General features: G+C 47.5%; 1 protein-coding gene across 1 annotated transcript in view; it reads left to right on the forward strand.

The window, feature by feature from the left end:
• Nucleotides 1-10,490: 10,490 nt before the first annotated feature.
• The window catches only part of IL17RD (interleukin 17 receptor D), a 65,482-nt gene continuing 55,101 nt past the window's right edge, over nt 10,491-20,871 (forward strand). Inside the window, exon 1 of the mRNA XM_027958262.3 lies at nt 10,491-10,678. Coding sequence (XP_027814063.2) covers nt 10,553-10,678 — 126 coding nt within the window. The 5' untranslated portion in view covers nt 10,491-10,552. The remainder of the gene's footprint in view (nt 10,679-20,871) is intronic.

The raw sequence follows: 20,871 nt of genomic DNA on the forward strand, positions 1-20,871 counted from the left end.
ACTATAAAATGTATTATTTTAACCATATTTTAACTGTACCATTCAGGGGCACTAAGTACACTGACATTGTTGTGCAACTCTCACCGTCAACCACCCCCAGGGTTTTCACTTTCCTTAACTGAAGCACTGTCCGCATTAAGCACTGACTTCCCATTCCTCCTCCCCACCCCCGCCCCTGGTCCCTGGCATCTACCAGTGTTTCTGTCTTTATTTTTGGTTGCACTGGGTCTGCATTGCTGTTCTCAGGCTTTCTCTAGTTGTGGCAAGTGGGGGCTACTCTGTTGTAGTGCGGGGCTTCTCATTGTGGTGACTTCTCTTGTTGCGGAGCATACACTCTAGGTTTACAGTCTTCAGTAATTGTGACATGCGGTGTTAGTTGATTTGTGGCATGTGGAATCTTTCAGGACCCTGTCCCCTGCATTGATGGGCAGATTCTTCTCCACTGTACCACCAGGGAAGTTCCTACCAGTGAACTTTCTGACTCTATGGATTTGACTATTTCGTATAAATAGAATCAAATAGTATTTATCTATACCTCAGATATGCAGATGACACCACCCTTATGGCAGAAAGTGAAGAAGAACTAAAGAGCCTCTTGATGAAAGTGAAAGAGGAGAGTGAAAAAGTTGGCTTAAAGCTCAACATTCAGAAAACTAAGATTATGACATCTGGTCCCATCACTTCATGGCAAATAGATGGGGAAACAGTGGAAACAGTGGGTGACTTTATTTCTGGGGGCTTCAAAATCACTGCAGATGGTGATTGCAGCCATGAAATTAAAAGACGCTTACTCCTTGGAAGGAAAGTTATGACCAACCTAGACAGCATATTCAAAAGCAGAGACATTACTTTGCCAACAAAGGTCCATCTAGTCAAGGCTATGGTTTTTCCAGTGGTCATGTGTGGATGTGACAGTTGGACTATAAAGAAAGCTGAGCGCCAAAGAATTGATGCTTTTGAACTGTGGTGTTGGAGAAGACTCTTGAGAGTCCCTTGGACTGCAAGGAGATCCAACCAGTCCATTCTAAAGGGGATCAGTCCTGCGTGTTCATTGGAAGAAATTATGCTAAAGCTGAAACTCTAGTAGTTTGGCCACCTCATTGGAAAAGACTGATGCTGGGAGGGATTGGGGGCAGGAGGAGAAGGGGACAACGGAGGATGAGATGGCTGGATGGCATCACCGACTCGATGGATGTGAGTTTGAGTGAACTCTGGGAGCTGGTGATGGACAGGGAGGCCTGGCGTGCTGCCATTCATGGGGTTACAAAGAGTTGGATATGACTGAGCGACTAAATTGAACTGAACTGATGTCTTACAAACGTTATAAGTAAGTGCTGCTGCTGCTGCTGCTAGCAGTAGGTCCTCATTAGTTATCCGCACTGAACATAGTAGTGGTGTATATGTGTCAATCCCAGTCTCCTAATTCATCCCTGCACCTCCTTCCTCCACTTGGTGTCCATATGTTTGCTTTCCACATCTGTGTCTCTATTTCTGGTTTGCAAATAAGATCATCTGTACCATTTTTATAGGTTCCACATATATGCATTAATATATGATATTTTTCTCCTTCTGACTTACTTCCCTCTATATGACAGTCTCTAGGTCCATCCATGTCTCTGCAAATGGCGCACATGTTCCCCTTTTTGTGGCTGAGTAACATTCCATTGTATATCTGTGCTACTTCTTCCTTATCCATTCCTTCATCTTCGGACGTTTAGGTTGTTTCCATATCTTGGCTGTTGTAAACAGTGCTGCCGTGAACATTGGGGTGCATGTATCTTTTGGAATGATGGTTTTCTCCAGGTATATACCCAGGAGTGGGATTGCTGGGTCCTATGGTATTTCTATTTTTAGTTTTTTAAAGAATTTCCATACTGTTCTCTAGAGTGATTTTATCAGTTTACATTCCCATCAACAGTGTAAGAGGGTTCCCTTTTATCCACATCCTGTCCAGCATTTATTGTCTGTAGATTTTTTGATAATGGCCATTCTGATCAGTGGAGCGTGGTACCTCATTGTAGTTTTGATTTGCATTTTTCTAATAGTCAGTGAGGCTAAGCATCTTCTCATGTGCCTCTTGGTCATCTGTATGTCTTCTTTGGAGAAATGTTTATTTATGTCTTCTGCCCATTTTTTGATTGGGTTGTTTGTTTTTTGGTACTGAGCTGCATGAGCTATTTATGTATTTTGGAGTTTAATCCCTTGTCAGTTGCTTCGTTTGTAAGTATTTTCTCCCATTTTGAGGGTTGTCTTTTCGTCTTGTTTATGGTTTCCTTTGCTGTGCATAAACTTTTAAGTTTAATTAGGTCCCATTTGTTTATTTTTGTTTTTATTTTCATTACTGTAGGAGGTGGGTCAAAAAAGATCTTTCTGAGATTTATGTCAAAGACTGCTAAGTGTATATTTTCCTCTGAGATGTCTGGCCTTACATTTAGGTCTTTAATATATTTTCAGTTTATTTTTGTTTTAATTATTTTTGCATGCAAGACATTAAGTCCAAGAACTTCAGCCATGATCCTGGGTATTCATTCATTTAACAAGTATGTGTCAAATGGTGAGAACATGCCAGGCAGTACTCTGCACTCAGCATTTGGGATACAGGGACTTCTTCAAAATACAGCCCCGCCATTGCCCTTAAACCTTTTGGAAGTTACTGGGTACTCTCAGGTTGAAAACAGGGCATGAAAGTCCATCTGCATATCCCTGCTGGTTATTTTCCTACACCTCCCTGCTCTCCAACACTGGCCTCTTTTGGTTCCTTGAAGATGCCGCGTTCTCTGATGCCCCAGGGCCCTTGCATGTGCTGTTCCCTCTACTCAGAATACTCTTCCTCTTCCCTCACCTTTGGCCATATTCTTTTTCCCTCACCTTTGCCCTGGTAACTCTTATACTTGGAACCTTAGCTTAGGCATCACTTCTTTAGAAGCAACTCACCTACTTGTAATTTTCCCTGGGCATGTGATTATTTTAATAGCGCCAGTGTCCCCCATGGAATGTTTGCTTGTTGGTTCTATGACACGTGGAGCAGTGTCCTGGGGACAGTGTCTGTGCTGTTCACACCAGTCTCCAGCTTCTGGCATAATGCTTGACAAAGGGCAGGGACTCCATGAGCACTTGTTGAATGAATGAATAGTAAACAGGATATGGTGCATAGCCTTCCAGTCTAATGCAGAGCCAAACCAGGGGGTGAGTCCTGGAAGGAGACAAGAGGTGGCCATCTGCCCTAGTTACTTTCTGGTTTGCAGCTTCCCCTGGGCCTGCCTCCATCAGCTGCTGGTCTATAGCCATAGCTCCTGCATCAGTAACACATTCAGGCACCCTCATAGACATGGGCTTACTTCAGATTTACAAAAACCCACCGAAATCGGCCAGAGATGGAGAAGCTCTATACAGTTAAGAAAAAACAAGACCAGGAGCTGACTGTGGCTCCAATCATGAACTCCTTATTGCCAGATTCAGACTTAAATGGAAGAAAGTAGGGAAAACCAGTAGACCATTCAGGTATGACCTAAATCAAATCCCTTATGATTATACAGTGGAAATGACAAATAGATTCAAGGGGTTAGATCTGATAGAGTGCCTGAAGAACTATGGATGGAAGTTCATGATATTATACAGGAGGCAGTGATCAAAACCATCCCCAAGAAAAGGAAATGCAAAAAGGCAAAATGGTTATCTGAGGAGGCCTTACAAATAGCTGTGAAAAGAAGAAAAGCGAAAAGCAAAGGAGAAAAGGAAAGATATATCCATCTGAATTCTGAGTTCCAAAGAATAGCAAGGAGAGATAAGAAAGCCTTCCTCAGTGATCAATGCAAGGAAATAGAGGGAAACAATAGAATGGGAAAGACTAGAGATCTCTTCAAGAAAATTAGAGATACAAGGGAACATTTCATGCAAAGATAGGCACAATAAAGGACAGAAATGGTATGGACCTAACAGAAGCATAAGATAATAAGAAGAGGTGGCAAGAATACACAGAAGAACTATTCAAAAAAATCTTCATGACCCAGATAACCATGATGGTGTGATCACTCACCTAGAGCCAGACATCCTGGAATGTGAAGTCAAGTGAGCCTTAGGAAACATCATTATAAACAAAGCTAGTGGACGTGATGAAATTCCAAGTGAGCTATTTCAAATCCTGAAAGATGATGCTGTGAAAGTGCTGCACTCAATATGCCAGCAAATTTGGAAAACTCAGCAGTGGCCGCAGGACTAGAAAAGGTCAGTTTTCATTCCAGTCCCAAAGAAAAGCAATGCCAAAGAATGTTCAAACTACCACACAATTGCACTCATCTCACATGTTACTTAAGTAATGCTCAAAGTTCTCTAAGTGAGGCTTCAACAGTACATGAACTGAGAACTTCCAGATATTCAAGCTGGATTTAGAAAAGGCAGAGGAACCAGAGATCAAATTGCTAACATCCATTGGATCATCAAAAAAGCAAGGGAGTTCCAGAAAAATATCTACTTCTCCTTTATTGACTACACCAAAGCCTTTGACTGTGTGGATCACAACAAACTGGAAAATTCTTAAAAGAGATGGGAATACCAGACCACTTAACCTGCTTCTTGAAAAATCTGTATGCAGTTCTAGAATCAACAGAACAGGACATGGAACAACAGACTGGTTCCAAATTGGGAAAGGAGTACATCAAGGCTGTATATTGTCACCCTGTTTGTTTAACTTATATGCAGAGTACATCATTCGAAATGCCAGGCTGGAAGAAGCACAAGCTGGAATCAAGATTCCTGGGAGAAATATCAATAACCTCAGATATGCAGATAACACCACCCTTATGGCAGAAAGTGAAGAAGAACTGAAGAACCTGTTGATGAAAGTGAAAGAGGAGAGTGAAAAAGCTGGCTTGAAACTCAACATTCAAAAAACAAAGATCATGGGATTCGGTCCCATCACTTCATGGCAAATAGATGGGGAAACAATGGAAACAGTGACAGACTTTATTTTCTTGGGCTCAAAATCATTGCAGATGGTGACTGTAGCCATGAAAGTAGAAGATACTTGCTCCTTGGAAGAAAAGCTGTGACCAGCGTAGACAAAAGCAGAGACATTACTTTGCTGACAAAGGTCTGTCTAGGCAAAGCTACGATTTTTCCAGTAGTCATGTATGGATGTGAGGGTTGGACCATAAAGAAAGCTGAGCACCAAAGAATTGGTGCTTTTGAACTGTAGTGTTGGAGAAGACTGTTGAGAGTCCCTTGGACTGCAAGGAGATCAAACCAGTCAATCTTAAAGGAAATCAGTCCCGAATATTCATTGGAAGCGCTGAAGCTGAAGCTCCAATACTTTTAGCCAGCTGATGCGAAGAACTGACTCATTGTAAAAGACCCTGATGCTGGGAAAGATTGAAGGCAGGAAGAGAAGGAGCCAACAGAGGATGGGATGGCTGGATAGCATCACCGACTCGATGGACACGAGTTTGAGCAAGCTCTGGGAGTTGGTGATGGACAGATAAGCCTGGTGTGCTGCAGTCCACGGGGGTCACAAAGAGTTGGACAGGACTGAGTAACTGAAGTCTGCATCCTTGTCATTCCCACGTGACCATTAAGAATGGTGACAACCAGAGGTTTAGTGAATTGCCCAAAGCCACATGGTTACTGAAAACCGATATTTAACCTTGTTTTCTTACCGCCTCCTGAACTCTACTTGCACTCATACATAGCACCAGCTTTACATAACCCAGCGAGTATTTGCACCTGCACCGCGGCTTTGCTCTAAAATACTGTCCTCGCTGCTACGCGTCCGGGATTGTTTGGGCATCTCCAACCTGCACCACGCGCGCCCTCTTGCGGCTACAGTGCGGACTGGGCTCCCCGCGCTTCAAAAGAAACGGGAAGTGGCAGTGGAGGCGTGAACTTGTAGTGGCCGCGGCACTGAGGATCCGTGTCCGGGGATTTCGGAGCGCGAGGTTGGGTCGTCCGCTCCGGGTCCTCCGCGCGTCCCAGCCCCCGGCCTCTGGGCAGTCTGAGCGGCGCCAGTGCCGTCTTGGGAAGAATGCGGACCAGCGCCCCAGGCAAAGTTTGGGGATCAGATGAGTCTGGGAGCTCCTGGCCGAGTCTCGGCTTCCCCATCTGTGAAGTGGAAATGATGACAACTACTCAGTTCTAGCCAAGACTGTGTCCGGAATCGGATTGGCATCGGTGGGACTCTCAGGAGGGCACCAGCGCTCCTCCTCCTACTCTCCCCAAAGCCCAGGGAAACTTGCGCCTCAGCCTGCTGGGACACGGGGTGGAGCACACACCTTACCTTTAATGCCTGGATTAGTGCATAATACATATACATCACAATACCAAAAATAAGTTAGAATTTTGGCCCTTCCACTTCTAACCACCGTTCCTAAAATGGTTTCTAGTCCTTCTCAGCCGAAAATGACTCAGGATACAAATTGTTTGCATGATCACTTTATCCTTTCTTACGTTTCAAGGGGTAATTTGACTCCTAACAAAATCCAATCCTCCTGTTAAGGATTTTTTTTTTTTTCCCCTTATCTGGTTAGGTTCTAGGTATACTGGAAAAATATATTTATTTGTATTTCATCAACAGCTTAAGGTGATTTAATCTGTTTAATCCCCAGCTTTCATTCCAAGCAGAGATGGAGGCAGCCACAGTTCCTTGCCCACTGATGTGTGTCAGGCAGGGCACTGGAGGCAGAGGGGTGAAGCAGACGGTCGGTAAGGGGTGAGGGCTGGCATAAATTGTGACTGGGCCACAGACAGCCCTAGCTGTGGTGGCTGATACCAGGAGACCATGTGTTGTATTGTTGGGGGGGAGGGCTCTTCATCCTCTGGTCACCTACAAAACTAGGCTCTGCTGTGACCTAGAGGAAGGATGGCCCATGGAGGCCTTGAGGGGATCCAGCCCCCCTCATTTTATCTGTTGCTAGGATAGAGGCTCATTTCCTACAGCCGCACAAATATTCTAAAGGGTCAGAATAAAAAGGGGATGAAAGGAGAAGAATCACTGAAGAAGACCAGTACTGGCAGATGTTGCCAAATGCCAATTTATTGCCTTTATTTCCTGACCAAATTTGACCCTTTGATGTATGTGGTTCTCCTGTCCCATCCCCACCCCCGACATGCATGCTTATGGCCTCCCTAGAAAGCAAACAGAAGGGCCTCTCAGGCCCTGGTCTGGAGGGATGTCATTCTAACCACATTTTAGAGTAGACACTTAGGCCTTTTCTTTCTTGTGTCCTCTGTTCTCCTTTAGAAAAGTTGGAGCACTCTCTGAATTCTGTAGCATCTTTTCAGAGGCCATCAGTTACCAGATTGGTCAGTGAACTGTGGGCAGGAGGGAACTCAAAAGTCAGTGGGTGTGGAGGCTAGAAAGGATGTAAGACCCTTTCCCAGTGACTCAGTCATGTCGTGATTGGTGATGTGAGTGAAACTCGGGAAGAACTGCTCTCTTCTCCCCTACTCCCCACTTCATAAGACTCCCTCTATCATAAGCTCCAAATACTAATCCTCTTTCTGGGGTCCAACTCTGGAAGAAAGAAAGAAATGGAAATGGTCTCTAAGTACATGAGAACATGGTCCACCTCATTAGCAACCAGAAAAGCCAGTTAAGACTACTGTGAGATGTTGAGCAGTTTGGTGATTTAAGAAAAAGTATTTGGCTCTGCACTGGGTCCTAGTTTTGGCACATGGGGTCTTCAATCTTCATTGCAGCCTATGGGATCTTTAGCTGTAGCACTTTAACTGCAAACTCTCCATTGCGGCATGTGGGATCTAGTTCCCTGACCAGAGGTTGAACGCAGGGCTCCTGCTTTGGAAGGGAAGAGTCCTAGCCACTGGACTAACAGGGAGTTCAGTTCTATTCAGTTCAGTCGCTCAGCTGTGTCCAACTCTTTGTGACCCTGTGGACTGCAGCACACCAGACTTCCCTGCTCATCACCAACTCCTGGAGCTTGCTCAGTCTTATGTCCATCAGGTTGGTGATACCATCCAACCATCTCATGTTCTGTCGCCCCCGTCTCCTCCTGCCTTCAGTCTTTCAAACCAGCAACAAGGTCTTTTCTAATGAGTCAGCTCTTTGCATCAGGTGTCCAAAGTATTGGAGTTTCACCTTCAGCATCGGTGCTTCCAATGAATATTCAGGACTGATTTCCTTAAGGATTGACTTGTTTGATCTCCTTGCAGTCTGCATGAGGTCTATTCAGAGAAGGCCACCCTGGAGTTAGCCTTCTGTGGATCCTGGTTCTTCTGGATGACCAAAGAAGTGTGATGCTGGGTTTGGCTGAATTCCTAAATATCCTGGTGATGAGATGAAAAATAAGACATTTCCCTGTCCAGTGATGCACATGAACAGGAAATCTCAGCACCTGAGTCTTCTGGTAGATGTAATTTGGGAACCCAGTACCCATCCTCCCTTTCTTTCTCTGGTGGCAACACCAGGTTCTTCTTTGGGCAACCATTGTCTCCCATTTCCAGCCTCCAGTTCAGGTGTTGCTGGCTCAGCCCCCTGATTCCAAAGTCAGTTGCTAGGAGTTCTGCTAGCCCACTTTTCTCCATGAGGGTAGCTTACAAAGCTGTGGTTGGCGGGGGTGGGGGGGGGTGGGGGGGGCGGTGGGGGCCACCCTGCCTCTGCAGAGTTTTAAGTTCAAAGTATGGGCAGGGTGTGGTGGAGCCACAATGGAAAATACAGGGACCCAGTGTTAGCAGCAGCTGAGCTGTCTGTCAGCACATGAAGGCCAGGCATATAGGAGACTGGAGAGATTCTGGAAGAAGGAGAGAGTCATGTAGAGGAGACTGCCTTGTTGGACTGGCAGAGGTGCGAGTCTTTAAGGTTGACTGAGACTGGAAAACCAAGATGGGGTTGAGTGGGGAGATCATTATAGCTGGAGCCAAGTAGTGAAGGCAGAGTAGGAAGAGATGACACGGGAGAGGAAGAGGTCAGGACAGATTTTATTCCAAATGCCATTGAATAAAAACCACTGCGGAAGATTTTTAATCAGGAGAAGGCAGTGGTCTGACGCCTCTTTAGGGCTCACTCTGGATCCAACGTGGAGAAATGCATTGTATTTGGGGCAAAAGTGGAAGCAAGAAAAGCCCTTTGGAAGCTGTTGTGGAGAATGTGGGGGTGGTGGCATATATGAGGGACAGGACAATGGAGAAATGTGAAGAGATGGGATTCAAGGGCACAGAGACAAGACAAAGGGGGAGGGGGCTTGTGGTGAAGTCAGGTGATCTTGGTTACTCCACTTCTCCTAGCCTCAGCTTCCTTTTCCAAGCAGAAGTACTACCCACTTCACAAGAGTTAAAGTCTGACAAGTGTAGTGGTAAATAGTATTGTTTTTGCTAATCTGGATTTGAATTTCTTGTCTGGCAGGTACCAGCTGTATGACTTTATCCGAATCAGTTAATAGTAGATTGTAGCATTTGTTGAATAGTTGTTTGTGTTGACCAATAGAATCCTCCCCAGCATAAGACACTTACTCTGTTATTCCAGTTTTTTGGGGGGAAGGAACAATAATGGGGAGAGAAAAAGTCATTTGTCTGAGGTCTCAGCCAGGATTTGTCTAACCACCACATTCATTACCCTAGCTTTTCCATGCTGAAAACTGGGATAACAGTAATACACTTTTAGGTGTGTTTGAGAGGATTCAAGAGGTGGTTGTAAATTATTATTTAAACATTGTTATCATATTTTGGGGGGTTTCCTGAGTTTTGCAGGGAGAAGGTATCACATGGAAAAAAATCTTTTTCGAAGTCAGTTGGAGATTGGCTGTAGGGGCATGGCTTAGAGATCCTGGTGGGGCCGAAAAGGAGAGTTGTTCAGTCGCTAAGTCATGTCCAATTCTCTGCGATCCATGGACAGCAGTGCGCCAGGGTTCCCTACCCTTTACTATCTCACAGAGTTTGCTCAAACTCATGTCCATTGAGTCATTGATGCCATCCAAACATCTCATCTTCTGTCGGTCCCTTTTCCTCCTGCCCTCAATCTTTCCTGGCATCAGGGTCTTTTCCAGTGAGTCAGTCGGCTGTTCTAATCAGGTGGCCAAAGTACTGGAGCTTCAGCTTCAGCATCAGTCCTTACAATGAATATTCAGGGTTGATCTGCTTTAGGACTGACTAGCTGGATCTCCTTGCTGTCCAAGGGACTCTCAAGAGTCTTCTCCAACACCACAGTTCAAAAGCATCAGTTCTGCGCTCAGCCTTCTTTATGATCCAACTGTCACATCCATACATGACTACTGGAAAAACCATAACTTTGACTGTACTTTGTCGGCAAAGTAATGTCTCTGCTTTTTAATACGCTGTTTAGGTTTGTCATAGCTTTTCTTCCAAGGTCCAAGCATCTTTTAATTTCTTGGCTGCAGTCACCAAGCCAGACTCGGGGGGGCGGGGCCAAAACCTGAAGTACGAGCCTAGAGGCGGGCACCGGGGGGAAGGGGCGGCGCTAGGATCCGCAGCGCATGCCCAGTGGTGCTGACCGCTCAGCCGCGGCTGCCGGCGCCACCGCCCACTCCGGGCTGGCCAGCGGCAAGCAGCCCGGGAGCAGACTAGGGCCCGGCTGGGCGAGCGCACGGCCATGGCCCCGTGGCTGCAGCTCTGCTCGGTCTTCTTCACGGTCAACGCCTGCCTCAACGGCTCGCAGCTGGCCGTGGCTGCAGGCGGCTCCAGCAGAGCGCGGGGCGCCGACACCTGTGGCTGGAGGGTAAGGAGAGGACAGCGAGTTTCTCGCTGTTTCCCAAAGCGCGGGGGGCACAGGTGCTCGCCGGCAGTGGAGCCCACGCCGACTTGCCTGCTCTCCGACCGTGGCGTGCGCGACAGGTCTGGGATCCCGTCTGCTCCCGCCCTCCTGCCTCCCTCCTGGGGCGCGCGTCCGGCTGCCCCCGGCTGGATTGAAAGAGGCCGCCCGATCCCCGGCTTTGTGTTGCTAATGAGGCGCGGCCACGGGCTGGGGTCCGGCTCCAGGCGGGCGGGCGAGAGGGGCGCCCGGCGGCGAGCGGGAGGAGGGCACCCCACCCTTTGTTCCAGGCCCGGGACCTCAGGGCAGCGAGTCCCCGGGATAGGATCCTCCGCGCTGTCCGAATGAGGGGCGCTTTGGAGCGGGAGTCGGGGGAGGGGTCTTCCCCCGCACCTCCGGTTCTCAGCTCTGCAAAGGTCCGGGACCGCCAGGCAGGGGACCCTGAATGCTGGGCAGGAGTGCGCCCCGTTCTCGGGACTGCTTTGTTCCTTCTGGGCCGGGCCGTCTTACCCCACTTTCACCCCAGCCCAAGACTCCTGTTTGCTTTTGCATTCAGTCCTTTGCCTAGCGGATGGTCTCTCAGATGACCCTCTCGTACCCACGCACACCCCGACCCCGCTTGAGTTGCGGATATTTTTCATGACCAAAGGGAGTGAGTTTGTCACCTCAGTCAGGTGTCTGAGAGCAGAGGGGCACCGTCGTTCGTCCTGTGTTTGGAGCCGTCTGCCCCTAATCATGGCCTCTTGGACGCCATCTGAGCGATGGGACATGCGGAGGGGGTTGTGCTTCGGCAGCTTGCCGTCCCAGCTCCCGAGCAGTGCTCCTGGGCTTGGGGAGCGCGAGGACTTGGAGACTATCCATCTGACCCCGGCTCCCCTCCCACCCAAGCCAGGCTCAACCTGGCGTGTGGGCACTCACCGCCCTCAGCTTTGTGGAGAGGACACCGGCTTTGCACTCAGGCAGCCACGATCATGACCTTGCCTCTTTTCCTGGGCAGCTTTAAGCCTCGATTTCTTCACTTGGAAAATGGGAGTAAATGGGAATTTCCGTTTCCCTAGCACTGCTTCTCTGAGGGAAGGGTAGGGGATAGATCTCTCAGAGCACTATTCATCCACCTCTTGTGCGGTACTGTGAATGGGCCTCAAGCAGTCACGGCTTAGAACTGACACCTCTTTAGGAGCGCAGGCTGGTGCCTTCACCTCACTTTGCCTTGCCTTCAGAGAAACACAGCAAGGAAGACTAGGGACCAGCTGGGTAAGCTGAAATGTCTTCAAACCCAATAGCTGCAGTGTAGACAGCTATAATCCACCTTCTCACGATACCCATAGTGAACAAAACCTCCTTATTTGAGTAAAACATCGTATTTTCTACTTTGCCCCACTTTAGTAAAATACCGCTATTCTTTTTTCCCCAGTAGATACCAAGTTTTCCTATTTTTAGGTTTAAAAAGTTTTCCTTAAGACTATCCCCACATTGACTTGCTAGTCTCTAAATTTTTTAGCTCTAAACTGGTATGTTGGTGCTTGAGCAAACAGCATCACAGGCATTTTGTTCTGGTTCATAAGATGGCATAGGTGGATCAGTGTACTTTGCTGTTTCTCTGCAGTTGCCCAGGTGGCTTCATGTGTCCATGCACCAACTGGGTGAAGTTTTAATGCTGTGGGTATAGCAGGTCCCTAAAGGAGCCGAGCTGGAGGCTTTGTGCTCTCAGAATCTGTTCTCCCCTTAACCTGTACCCACATAGTTTTAATGGTGGCCCTTGCTCCAGTGGCTTCGCATTCATGCTGGAGGTAACCTTCTCAACAGCTCTTAACCTAGGTCCCACAATCCTTCCCTTGGGGTCATCTTCATCTACTTCATAAATGAGCATGGAAATTTCAGGGTCACCTCCTGGATTCCGGGCCGTCCCCAACCTAATACCTGGTACCTTCTTTCCTGGACTTGCTCTTTGATGCACGGAGCCCAACTCACCCACCTGCCTCACATAGTCACCTTCCCAGCCTCCACCTGCCCCTCCCACCCTGCTCCTTAACTCCTGTGCCTATGACGCTGCTGAGGGCACCTTCTTTCTGGGGTGCCTTTTCCTCCCCTGCGAGCCCCGTGGGCCCAAGACTCAGCTCAGGGGATGCTTCCTCATGGAGGCCCTCACTGAATGCTGTTCCCTTTGCTTCGCCTTCTCTTGCAGGTCCTCGCCTTTGGCTCTCACCAGACTGCATTGTCAGTGTGTGTTCCCATCTGTGTCCTCAGACTAGTCTCCTTAGCCAGGCACTTAACCTCCTGTTGGTGGGCTCAGGGCCTGGTGCACTGTAAATCTTGGCTGAACCCAATTAGACCCTGCAGTCTTCCTGGTAAATCCTGTATTAAGTGATAGATTTTAAGAAGCGGGCGGGGGAGGGATGAAGATCAGAGCAGCGGGCTGCAATGTCTTCCCCGCAGCAGGCTTTTATACATGCTGTTCCCGCCTGTGTTCCTTCTCTTTACACCTCAGCCTCCCCTCTCAGCTCCAGCATCACTTCCTGCAGGAAGCCCCCTCTCCCCCTACCTCCCTAGGTAAATTTTTCCAGAAGTTGCTTTGTTAGAGGGCTGGCCTAGTAAGTACTGATGTGCAGCTACTTGGGTCTGATTCGTGTCCGTGTAACCTACCTGACAGTGGGTGTTCAACACGTAGACCTTGGTCTCAGTTCTGAGGTTGCTTACCGTCTATTTGGGGCCATGCTCACATCTAACAGTAGGGGTTGATGCTGTGTGATGCAAACAAGTGAAGGCTTCCTGTGGGTCTAGGTCACACAGAACCTGGAGGGTAGAGGCACAGCAGGGCCCTACCCTGCTGTGAGCACCTGAAGTGAGCCCTGAAGGAAGTGCAGGATCTGGGTGCTGGAGAGGAACTGAGCGATTGACTCCCTGCTCTCGAGGGAGCGGGTGTTCAGGAACTCTTGCCCCTGCAAGAATGTGTGTTTTCCCAGGACTCACAAGGTGACTGGAGCCAGCTAACCCTCAGCAGCTGTAACCCTCCCTTTGGGGTTGCTCTCAGAGGAGCCAGCCTGGTTTAAGTGGTCAGATTTCACAACCTCCCCTTATTAGTGGGGCAATTAAGGGGCTGATACCATCTCAGTGTTTTAGAAATGAGTTGTGGGCACACTTCCTCGACTGCTTTAAAAACAGTCTTTTAGGGCACTTGCCAGGTAAAGTTGCCCTTTGAGTAATACAGTTTTCTCAAAGAAGTAACAAGGTGTAAAACTTCTGGAGGGGCCAGCATCCTCTGGATGATAGCCTCTTGATAGTCTTAACTGCTTGCTTCTTGGAAGTGGAGTGGTTGTGTTTGTGATATGTAATTATATCAGTCACTTGCACAGAGGTTCCCCCCACCCCGCCCTGTCCTTGCCTTGCTCATTGTTTTAAGAAGCCTATACATGGAACGAGGAATTAGAAATCTATTCCCACAGGTTTTTATTCAGCGGCTTTTCCTGCAGTGGAGGAGGAAGGAACATTTCTTGCCTTCTTACCTAAATGGGGTACCCCTTCCCTGGTATATTATCCCTGAAACTCAATTTCCACTGCCTCCCCTCCCAAAAGTCTGCTTCTTCAGGAATTCAGGAAGCCAGAATGCTGGCATCGTCTTTACAATGAAGTGCAAGTTTCCCATTTAAGGCAAATACTTCATCTCAAAAGGTAGGAAGAAATAGGGTGGTACTTGGAAAAGAAGAAGTTGCAGCTGATTAAAATTTAGGTTCTTGATAAAAGTCCAATCCAAGAACTCTCCTTGGCCGCGAGCCCAGCCATGTTTGTTTAATTCTGAATTGGATGTGTTTTCATTCACTTGCAGCTCGTGGCTCTCAAGACTGCATCTGATCTGCCTGTCCTGTGCCTGTGTTGTCCATGTTACACATTGCGTCTCTAAGTTAAATATGACTCAGCCTTGGTTGACACATTTTCAGAGAAACATTTTTATAAGAAAGAAGCGTGATGCTTTCTTCCAGCCTGCTTTGCTGTGTTAATTGGGAATCCTCTGGCTGGGGTCCATCTTTCTTGAGCAGCCCTCGCTTCCCATCCCTCCCCCATCCGACCAGTGGACCCAGAGCCCCTGCAGTGCCTGAGGCATTGTGCTAGTTATTAACTGGGGTGGGGGGCGCAGCGGGGGGAGATTTGGAGGGTACAGCTGGGTGAATGAGCCCAGCAGCTAAGTACTGGCTGAGGCACCATTTCCTTCTAGACATTTCTCAAAGTGAAGTCCAGAGCCCTTACAGTATCAGGATTGCCTTGGGAGCTCATTAAAATGCAGATTCAAGGCCAGTGAGACCAGAATAGGCATGAGATGGGTGGGGTCCAGGAACTGATATTTTAGCAAATTCCTCTGATGCTCTCAGCGGTGAGAATCACTGCTCTAGGAGACAGGACTTCTGTGATGGCAAGGAGGAGGTGAGAAGCCACATTGTAAACATTTAAAATCAGAGCTTGACTTTAGATTACTTCATTGGACCTTTAGAATGGAAAGTGGAGACTTGGTCCAAGCCCTGGAAAATGGCAGGGGTGAGGCTGGCTGAGGGGTCCTGGGGAGCCAGTGGTTCTGGGGGTGCCTCTGGTGGTGGGGACTGAAGAGGAGGCCGGGGGTGAAGGGGACCGACGCCTCCACTGGATTCCTCCCCAGAACAGCTGGGCCTGTCTGGAAAACAGTCTCAGGAAAGAGTCGAGTAGGGTCCAAATCATATTCTCAGCCGTTCAAACCTTTCAGACAGCTTCCTTACAAAGGAAAGAACTGCTAATGCTTTTTTAAGTCTTTATTTTAAGTTGAGTATTTCTCATGCTTCATTTGGCTTAAAATGTATTTTTTTTTTGTTTAAGCTTTCAAACTCTCTTTCCCTCATCAGTCCCCAAACTTTTCACATACCATGCCCAGCAGATGTCTGCTGCCGCCGAGGCCATCCCATCAACAGTTAGTTGTTCCTTTCATTCCTTGCTGCCTCTTGTGTCTGCCCCTGATGGATGGGTTCTTAGGCTTCTGGAAGCTCGGGGCCCCTCACCCTCGATCTGTAAAAAAAAAAAAGGGATGAAGCAGGGGTTCAGGTGCCCTTAGAACTTAACAGCCTGGGCTGGGGGACAGGTCTGTCTTAGGAGCAGACCTTTGTCCAGCCACCCTACCTAGACTGGCAGCCAAGACCATTTCTATTTCACATCCCCCCCAAATCTGGAAGTTTTCCTGACCTCAGCGGGCCCTGGGGACCTGTCTGTGCTGGTGCGGCAGGCCCCATCTCCAGGCAGCCTGACTTGCCTGGGCAGTGGGGGGCAATGTCCTCCTGGGCAATGTTTGTCTTCGCTGCTGGGATGTTCTGAATGGGCCTGACACTTGATTAGGTGACTGATGGCCCCACAACACATTGTCTCCTCCAGGGCCTGGGGCCTTTGAAGCTCTTCCCTGTGGGAAGTAAAGAGACTATTTGCTCTATTAAAATGCCTTGGTATTTCCTCTGTTTAACCACAGGCCACTTCCTCTCTGCCACTCTAAACCCGGCAGGGCCACCGGCTGATTGAAAAGACACAAGCCCAGGAGTGATCACATCCTATTGAAACAGATAGTCTTACTGCAGATTAAAGCTGGGGCAAGAAGAGACCAAATATAAGAGGGATTCCTTGAGATGCTCCTTATCTTGCTCAAATTTAGCCTGTTGATATCATTCACACTTAGAGTCATGAATGCATTCTTTTTTTTTTTTTTTAAAGAAGGAAATCCTCCTAAGTTGTAACCAGATGAGTTAGTGTGTGTTTCATGTACATAAGGCAGGTTAAAGTGATTTGATCCACTGAATTTCTCATTGTGTGAGTTGGGAATGCTTCAGTGTCTGGGAAGGGCATGATGTCTGTTCATAGAAAACCATACTTGGCTTATTCTCTGCTTTTAGAGCCTGTCTGTTTGTTCTCATGTGCTCAGAAACCCAAGTAAGACGTTTATAGCTTAACTAATACCAAGAATATATCTGGGGAGACTGTCTCTCCTGCTTTCCCGAGCAGTATCTTGAGAAGGTTTAATTAATAACACCAGGCATGAAACTAAAAATTGAACAATTGAAAAATTACCTACAGTAAACAAAGACTGAAATTTAAACTCCATCCGTACCCTGTTTCTTTTGAAGGGGCCCAAAAAGGGAATGACTAGTGAGTCTCTAATGAAGACTATTATTTTAACATTTGCAACTCCATTGTTCAAAGCATCCAGGATAAAAACAGCTTTCCTTTTCTTTGGTTCCTTGTTTAGAAATGTTGGGGAAAGGTGGATGTAGCTAATTAAGGCTACAACATTTAAAGGGGGGGGCTTAATAAGTACCAGCTGTCCTCAACAAATCAACCGGGTGGATGACAAAATAAAGATGTGATGTGAACACACATGTAATTCTCTTCTAAAACGGAAGTTGGCCTATAAATTGTCTGATTTAATAGGGTAAATGAAAACTACCTCTACTATGCACTTTTGAGAAGCATTTGTTTTATAGTAAACCCCATGTCTTATTTGCATAAAGCCCGTGCATTAAAAGTTGAAAGGGCAGTAGATGGCAGGTATTGTGGAAAGTTTAATACATTGTAATTCTTCTGTCCCTTTCTTCACTCTAAACCTGATCTTAATAGACATTAATCATGAGGCTTTTCATTAAAATTACCACATTGTAGGGAAGCTTGCTTGAACTTATCAGAAATGCCTATAAAATTGTAGTCATGACTTTGAAAAGAGAATTTGGAAATTGATAGCATTAATGAAAATGTTCAGGTGGAAATTTACCTTTTACACATTAAATGAATATTTCAAATGAATCCTTTTAAATCATAAGGGATCAGGCTTTAAATATAGCTTTTTTTTCAAATTTGAAAGTCCTTTACTCCCTTAAAAACTAGGAGTTTTTCCAAGTGTTCTGTTTTGTCAGTTTTGTAGATTTTTCCCCCCATTGAATGGTAACCCTTTAAAAAAATGCTGGCTATGGCCCCAGACTTCTGTTCTGAGCTGGACTGTTTGACTTGCTAGTGGGAGGTTGATGGGGATAGAGGGAGGGTTTCCTTGGAAAAAAGAGGTATGTTTCCCTGAGACGGGCCATATGGTTCTCTATGATTTTATTCTGTCCAGGTGATTTCTGGTTTCTCTTCTGAAAAGCATTTCTTTCCCTTTTATCTGAGGAAAATACAGTGCAATCCAGACGAAGCGCAGGCGCCAGCGGTCAGCCTGAGCGTGATCCTAGCTGAGTGACCGCGTGTCACCTCCATCCTCTCGGGGGAGCACGTTTGCCCTGGGTGGAGCCCAGGCACTCGCGCAGTTATAGGATTTGCTGTAACTGCTCCCTGTCTGCAGTTCACAGAGACATTTGGAGTGAGGCGGCAAGAGCAGCTCCTCTGTGTCAGGCCATGGTGTGGTACTGTGGTTACATTTTCTGGGGAATTACAAAGAGGAGTGGGACCAGGCTCCTGGCTGCAGTGGCTTCCTACCCAGGCGTGGCTGCGAGGCCTGAGGGCTCAGAGACAGCGAGATGCAGGGAGCTCCCCCTCCTTGCTCTGCCTGGCGCGCTCCTCCAGAGCAGTATGAACCAGGGTCCCTGCTCTGCATCCCAGAACATTCCGCCTGTGCATTTGCCTTGGCGAATGCCTTGCCTTGCCTGTGGCAAGCAGGGTGATGAGGAGCTTGTGTTTGAGGTGCTGCTTGGCGCCTACCTTGCAGATTCTGGCTTTGTAGCTCACGTCTCGGTTGATCCCCAGGAACTCTGGCTACTTGTTTTGCCTCAGTTTCTCCTGCTTTGGAGGAGACTCGCCTTTCCCTGGGAGGCTTCTCCACAAAGGCCCCCCAGCGTCCCCCCGTGTGACTTCCACCTTTGCCAGGAAGCCTACCTTAAGTGAAACCAGACCCCCCACCCCCCACCGCCGGCCTCCCATCATGGCTCCAGATTTAGTGAGGGTGCATCCTGCCTTCTGCAGTGATGCAGTCAAGAAGGGGAATCTTGATCTGTTTATGAAGAAGACAGTTAATTTGGGTGGTTCAGAGGAGGCTTTGAGGAAGGGATTAGACGGCTAGACGGCTAGAGGAGACGGACTTCGCCCAGGGGACTTTTGAGCAGGGCCTCTGGCAGGTGGAGCCGGGAGGTGAGGGACAGTTTGGGCAGAAAGAAAAATGTGAGTAAAGCTGGAGGAGGGCGGCTCCTTGGAGGCGGTGGGGGCAAGAAGGCTGAAGACGGAGGCTGGGACTAGATAAAGGGGTGTGTTGAATTTTGCCCACATACGCACCTGTCAGGAATGGTGGCGCTTGGGAGGTTTCTCTAGCAGCCGAACAGCTTGGTAGGGGTGACCGTCAGCGACCTTCATTCCTTCATTCATTGTGTATTTGGTGCTTTCTATGTGCGAGGCCTGGCTTTTGGAGCTTAGATTGTAATAAGGAAGACAAATAGGATAACAAACTACCAGAACCTGACCACTGTATTTAAACTAGCAACCACTACTCTCTGTTGCTCACCATTTTTTCTGCACTTGAGTTTTCTCCATAGAATTTTTTCTTTTTTACCATGAAACACACAGTATTTTCTGGTCTGCCTGTGCGTTTCCCTTGCTCCCTGAGGGCAGGGCCTTGATCTGTTTTGCTTCCTGTTGCAGCAGGAGATCAGCAGTGGCACACAGTGGATTCTCCCTCTGTTTGACCAAGTGCTCTGCAGGAAACCAGGGGCGATGAGAGCAGGCAATCTTGGGTGGCCTCTCTGAGCAGGTGTCATGTAGGGCGAGCAATTGTATTAATCATGACAATGTCCTCTGAAGTTCTGATTTTCTTTTATCTTTTAAATTTTGACTGGAGTATAATTGGCTTTATTTATGTTTTCTTAACATTGGTGCATCATGTGGCATTAGGTGCTGAGCGTCACATAAAAATACACCCGACTTCATTCACACTGCTGATTGTTGGCACCATGTCCCCAATACTGGCCAACCGCTGGGCTGCAGGACAGGTTCCCAGGGAACAAGAGAGGCGGGGACCAGGACTGGTCCTGGATGGCAGTCACACTTAGGAAAGAGTTGGATTCTTGAAGAGGAGATGTTTGGACTGTCCAGGTTACGCTGCACTGTGAATGGAAAAAAAAAGTAAACAAACAAAAAAGGACTGCTAACGGCTAACTAAACATCCTGGTTTTGGACTTCATGAAACAATGTGAACGAGATGACCCTCACTCCCTGGCAGCAGCCCTTAGGTGGTATGTGAAAACTTGGTGGTTTTAACAGAGAATCAAGCCTCATTTTCTTTTGGTCCCCCTGGGTTGTGAATGCCTTTCATTTTCTGAAGTCACCCACCGGTCCATCCAGAATCAAAGATGTTCTTTGCCTTCTTTCCAGGGCTGTGGGTTTGCCGGCCAGCTGTGGTAATGAGTTTCTGCCCAGCTTTGATTTCCATGCCTTGCCTCCCTGTGGGAGGAACTGGATATTTCTGATCTTACCTCTGCTCATATTCAGATCCAGCCAAGCAATCAGTGACTTCCCGGGCTTTTTTGTGGGAGACTGTGGGAAAAGTCCTGGTTGGCTGGCTATGAATTAATGAAATCCTTAGAAGGCTTCCCTAAAGATAGCTCCTGTGGTTTTAAAAAAATAGCATTGCCTTTTTTAATTTGAAAAAGAGGTCATGGAGTTTTACCGAAATTAAGCAGGGAAAATGTAACATCTGGTTGTGCTGCCTGAAGACCGCTGTAGGGGAGTGGGGGCGATGGGTTCCCAGTGTCCGATGTGCCCAAGGTGCACGCCACCCCGGTCTCTCAGGGATGCTCTGGATATGTAGCCTGCTCCTTTGTTCTCCTCCCTGTGTTTTCAACCTCAAGACACAGAAATGCTATCCTGACATCTTTTCAGTTGAGCACATTTCCGTCTACTGAGCTTTATTCCTTTTGCTTAAAGGGTCACACTCCCCCCACCCCCGCCCTTTAAGTGCATAGTTTTCAAGTTGGAGATTAGTATAATCATTGCCTTTATCTCATTAAAAAAAGATGGGGTAGATAATGGGAGAGAGCTTGGGTGGAAGGCAGGGGAGTTTTAAAGAGCTGTTCTGAAAACTGGAATTCTGATAAGAGGAGGAAGAGAATGATAAATTGCAGACAAGTTTTAGGGAAAGGCATAAAGGCATTTTAAAGGGACCTGTGCCTTTTATAAAGGCAGAACCCTAA

Source organism: Ovis aries, chromosome 19 (genome assembly GCF_016772045.2).
Source record: "Ovis aries strain OAR_USU_Benz2616 breed Rambouillet chromosome 19, ARS-UI_Ramb_v3.0, whole genome shotgun sequence".
Classification (NCBI taxonomy): domain Eukaryota; kingdom Metazoa; phylum Chordata; class Mammalia; order Artiodactyla; family Bovidae; genus Ovis; species Ovis aries.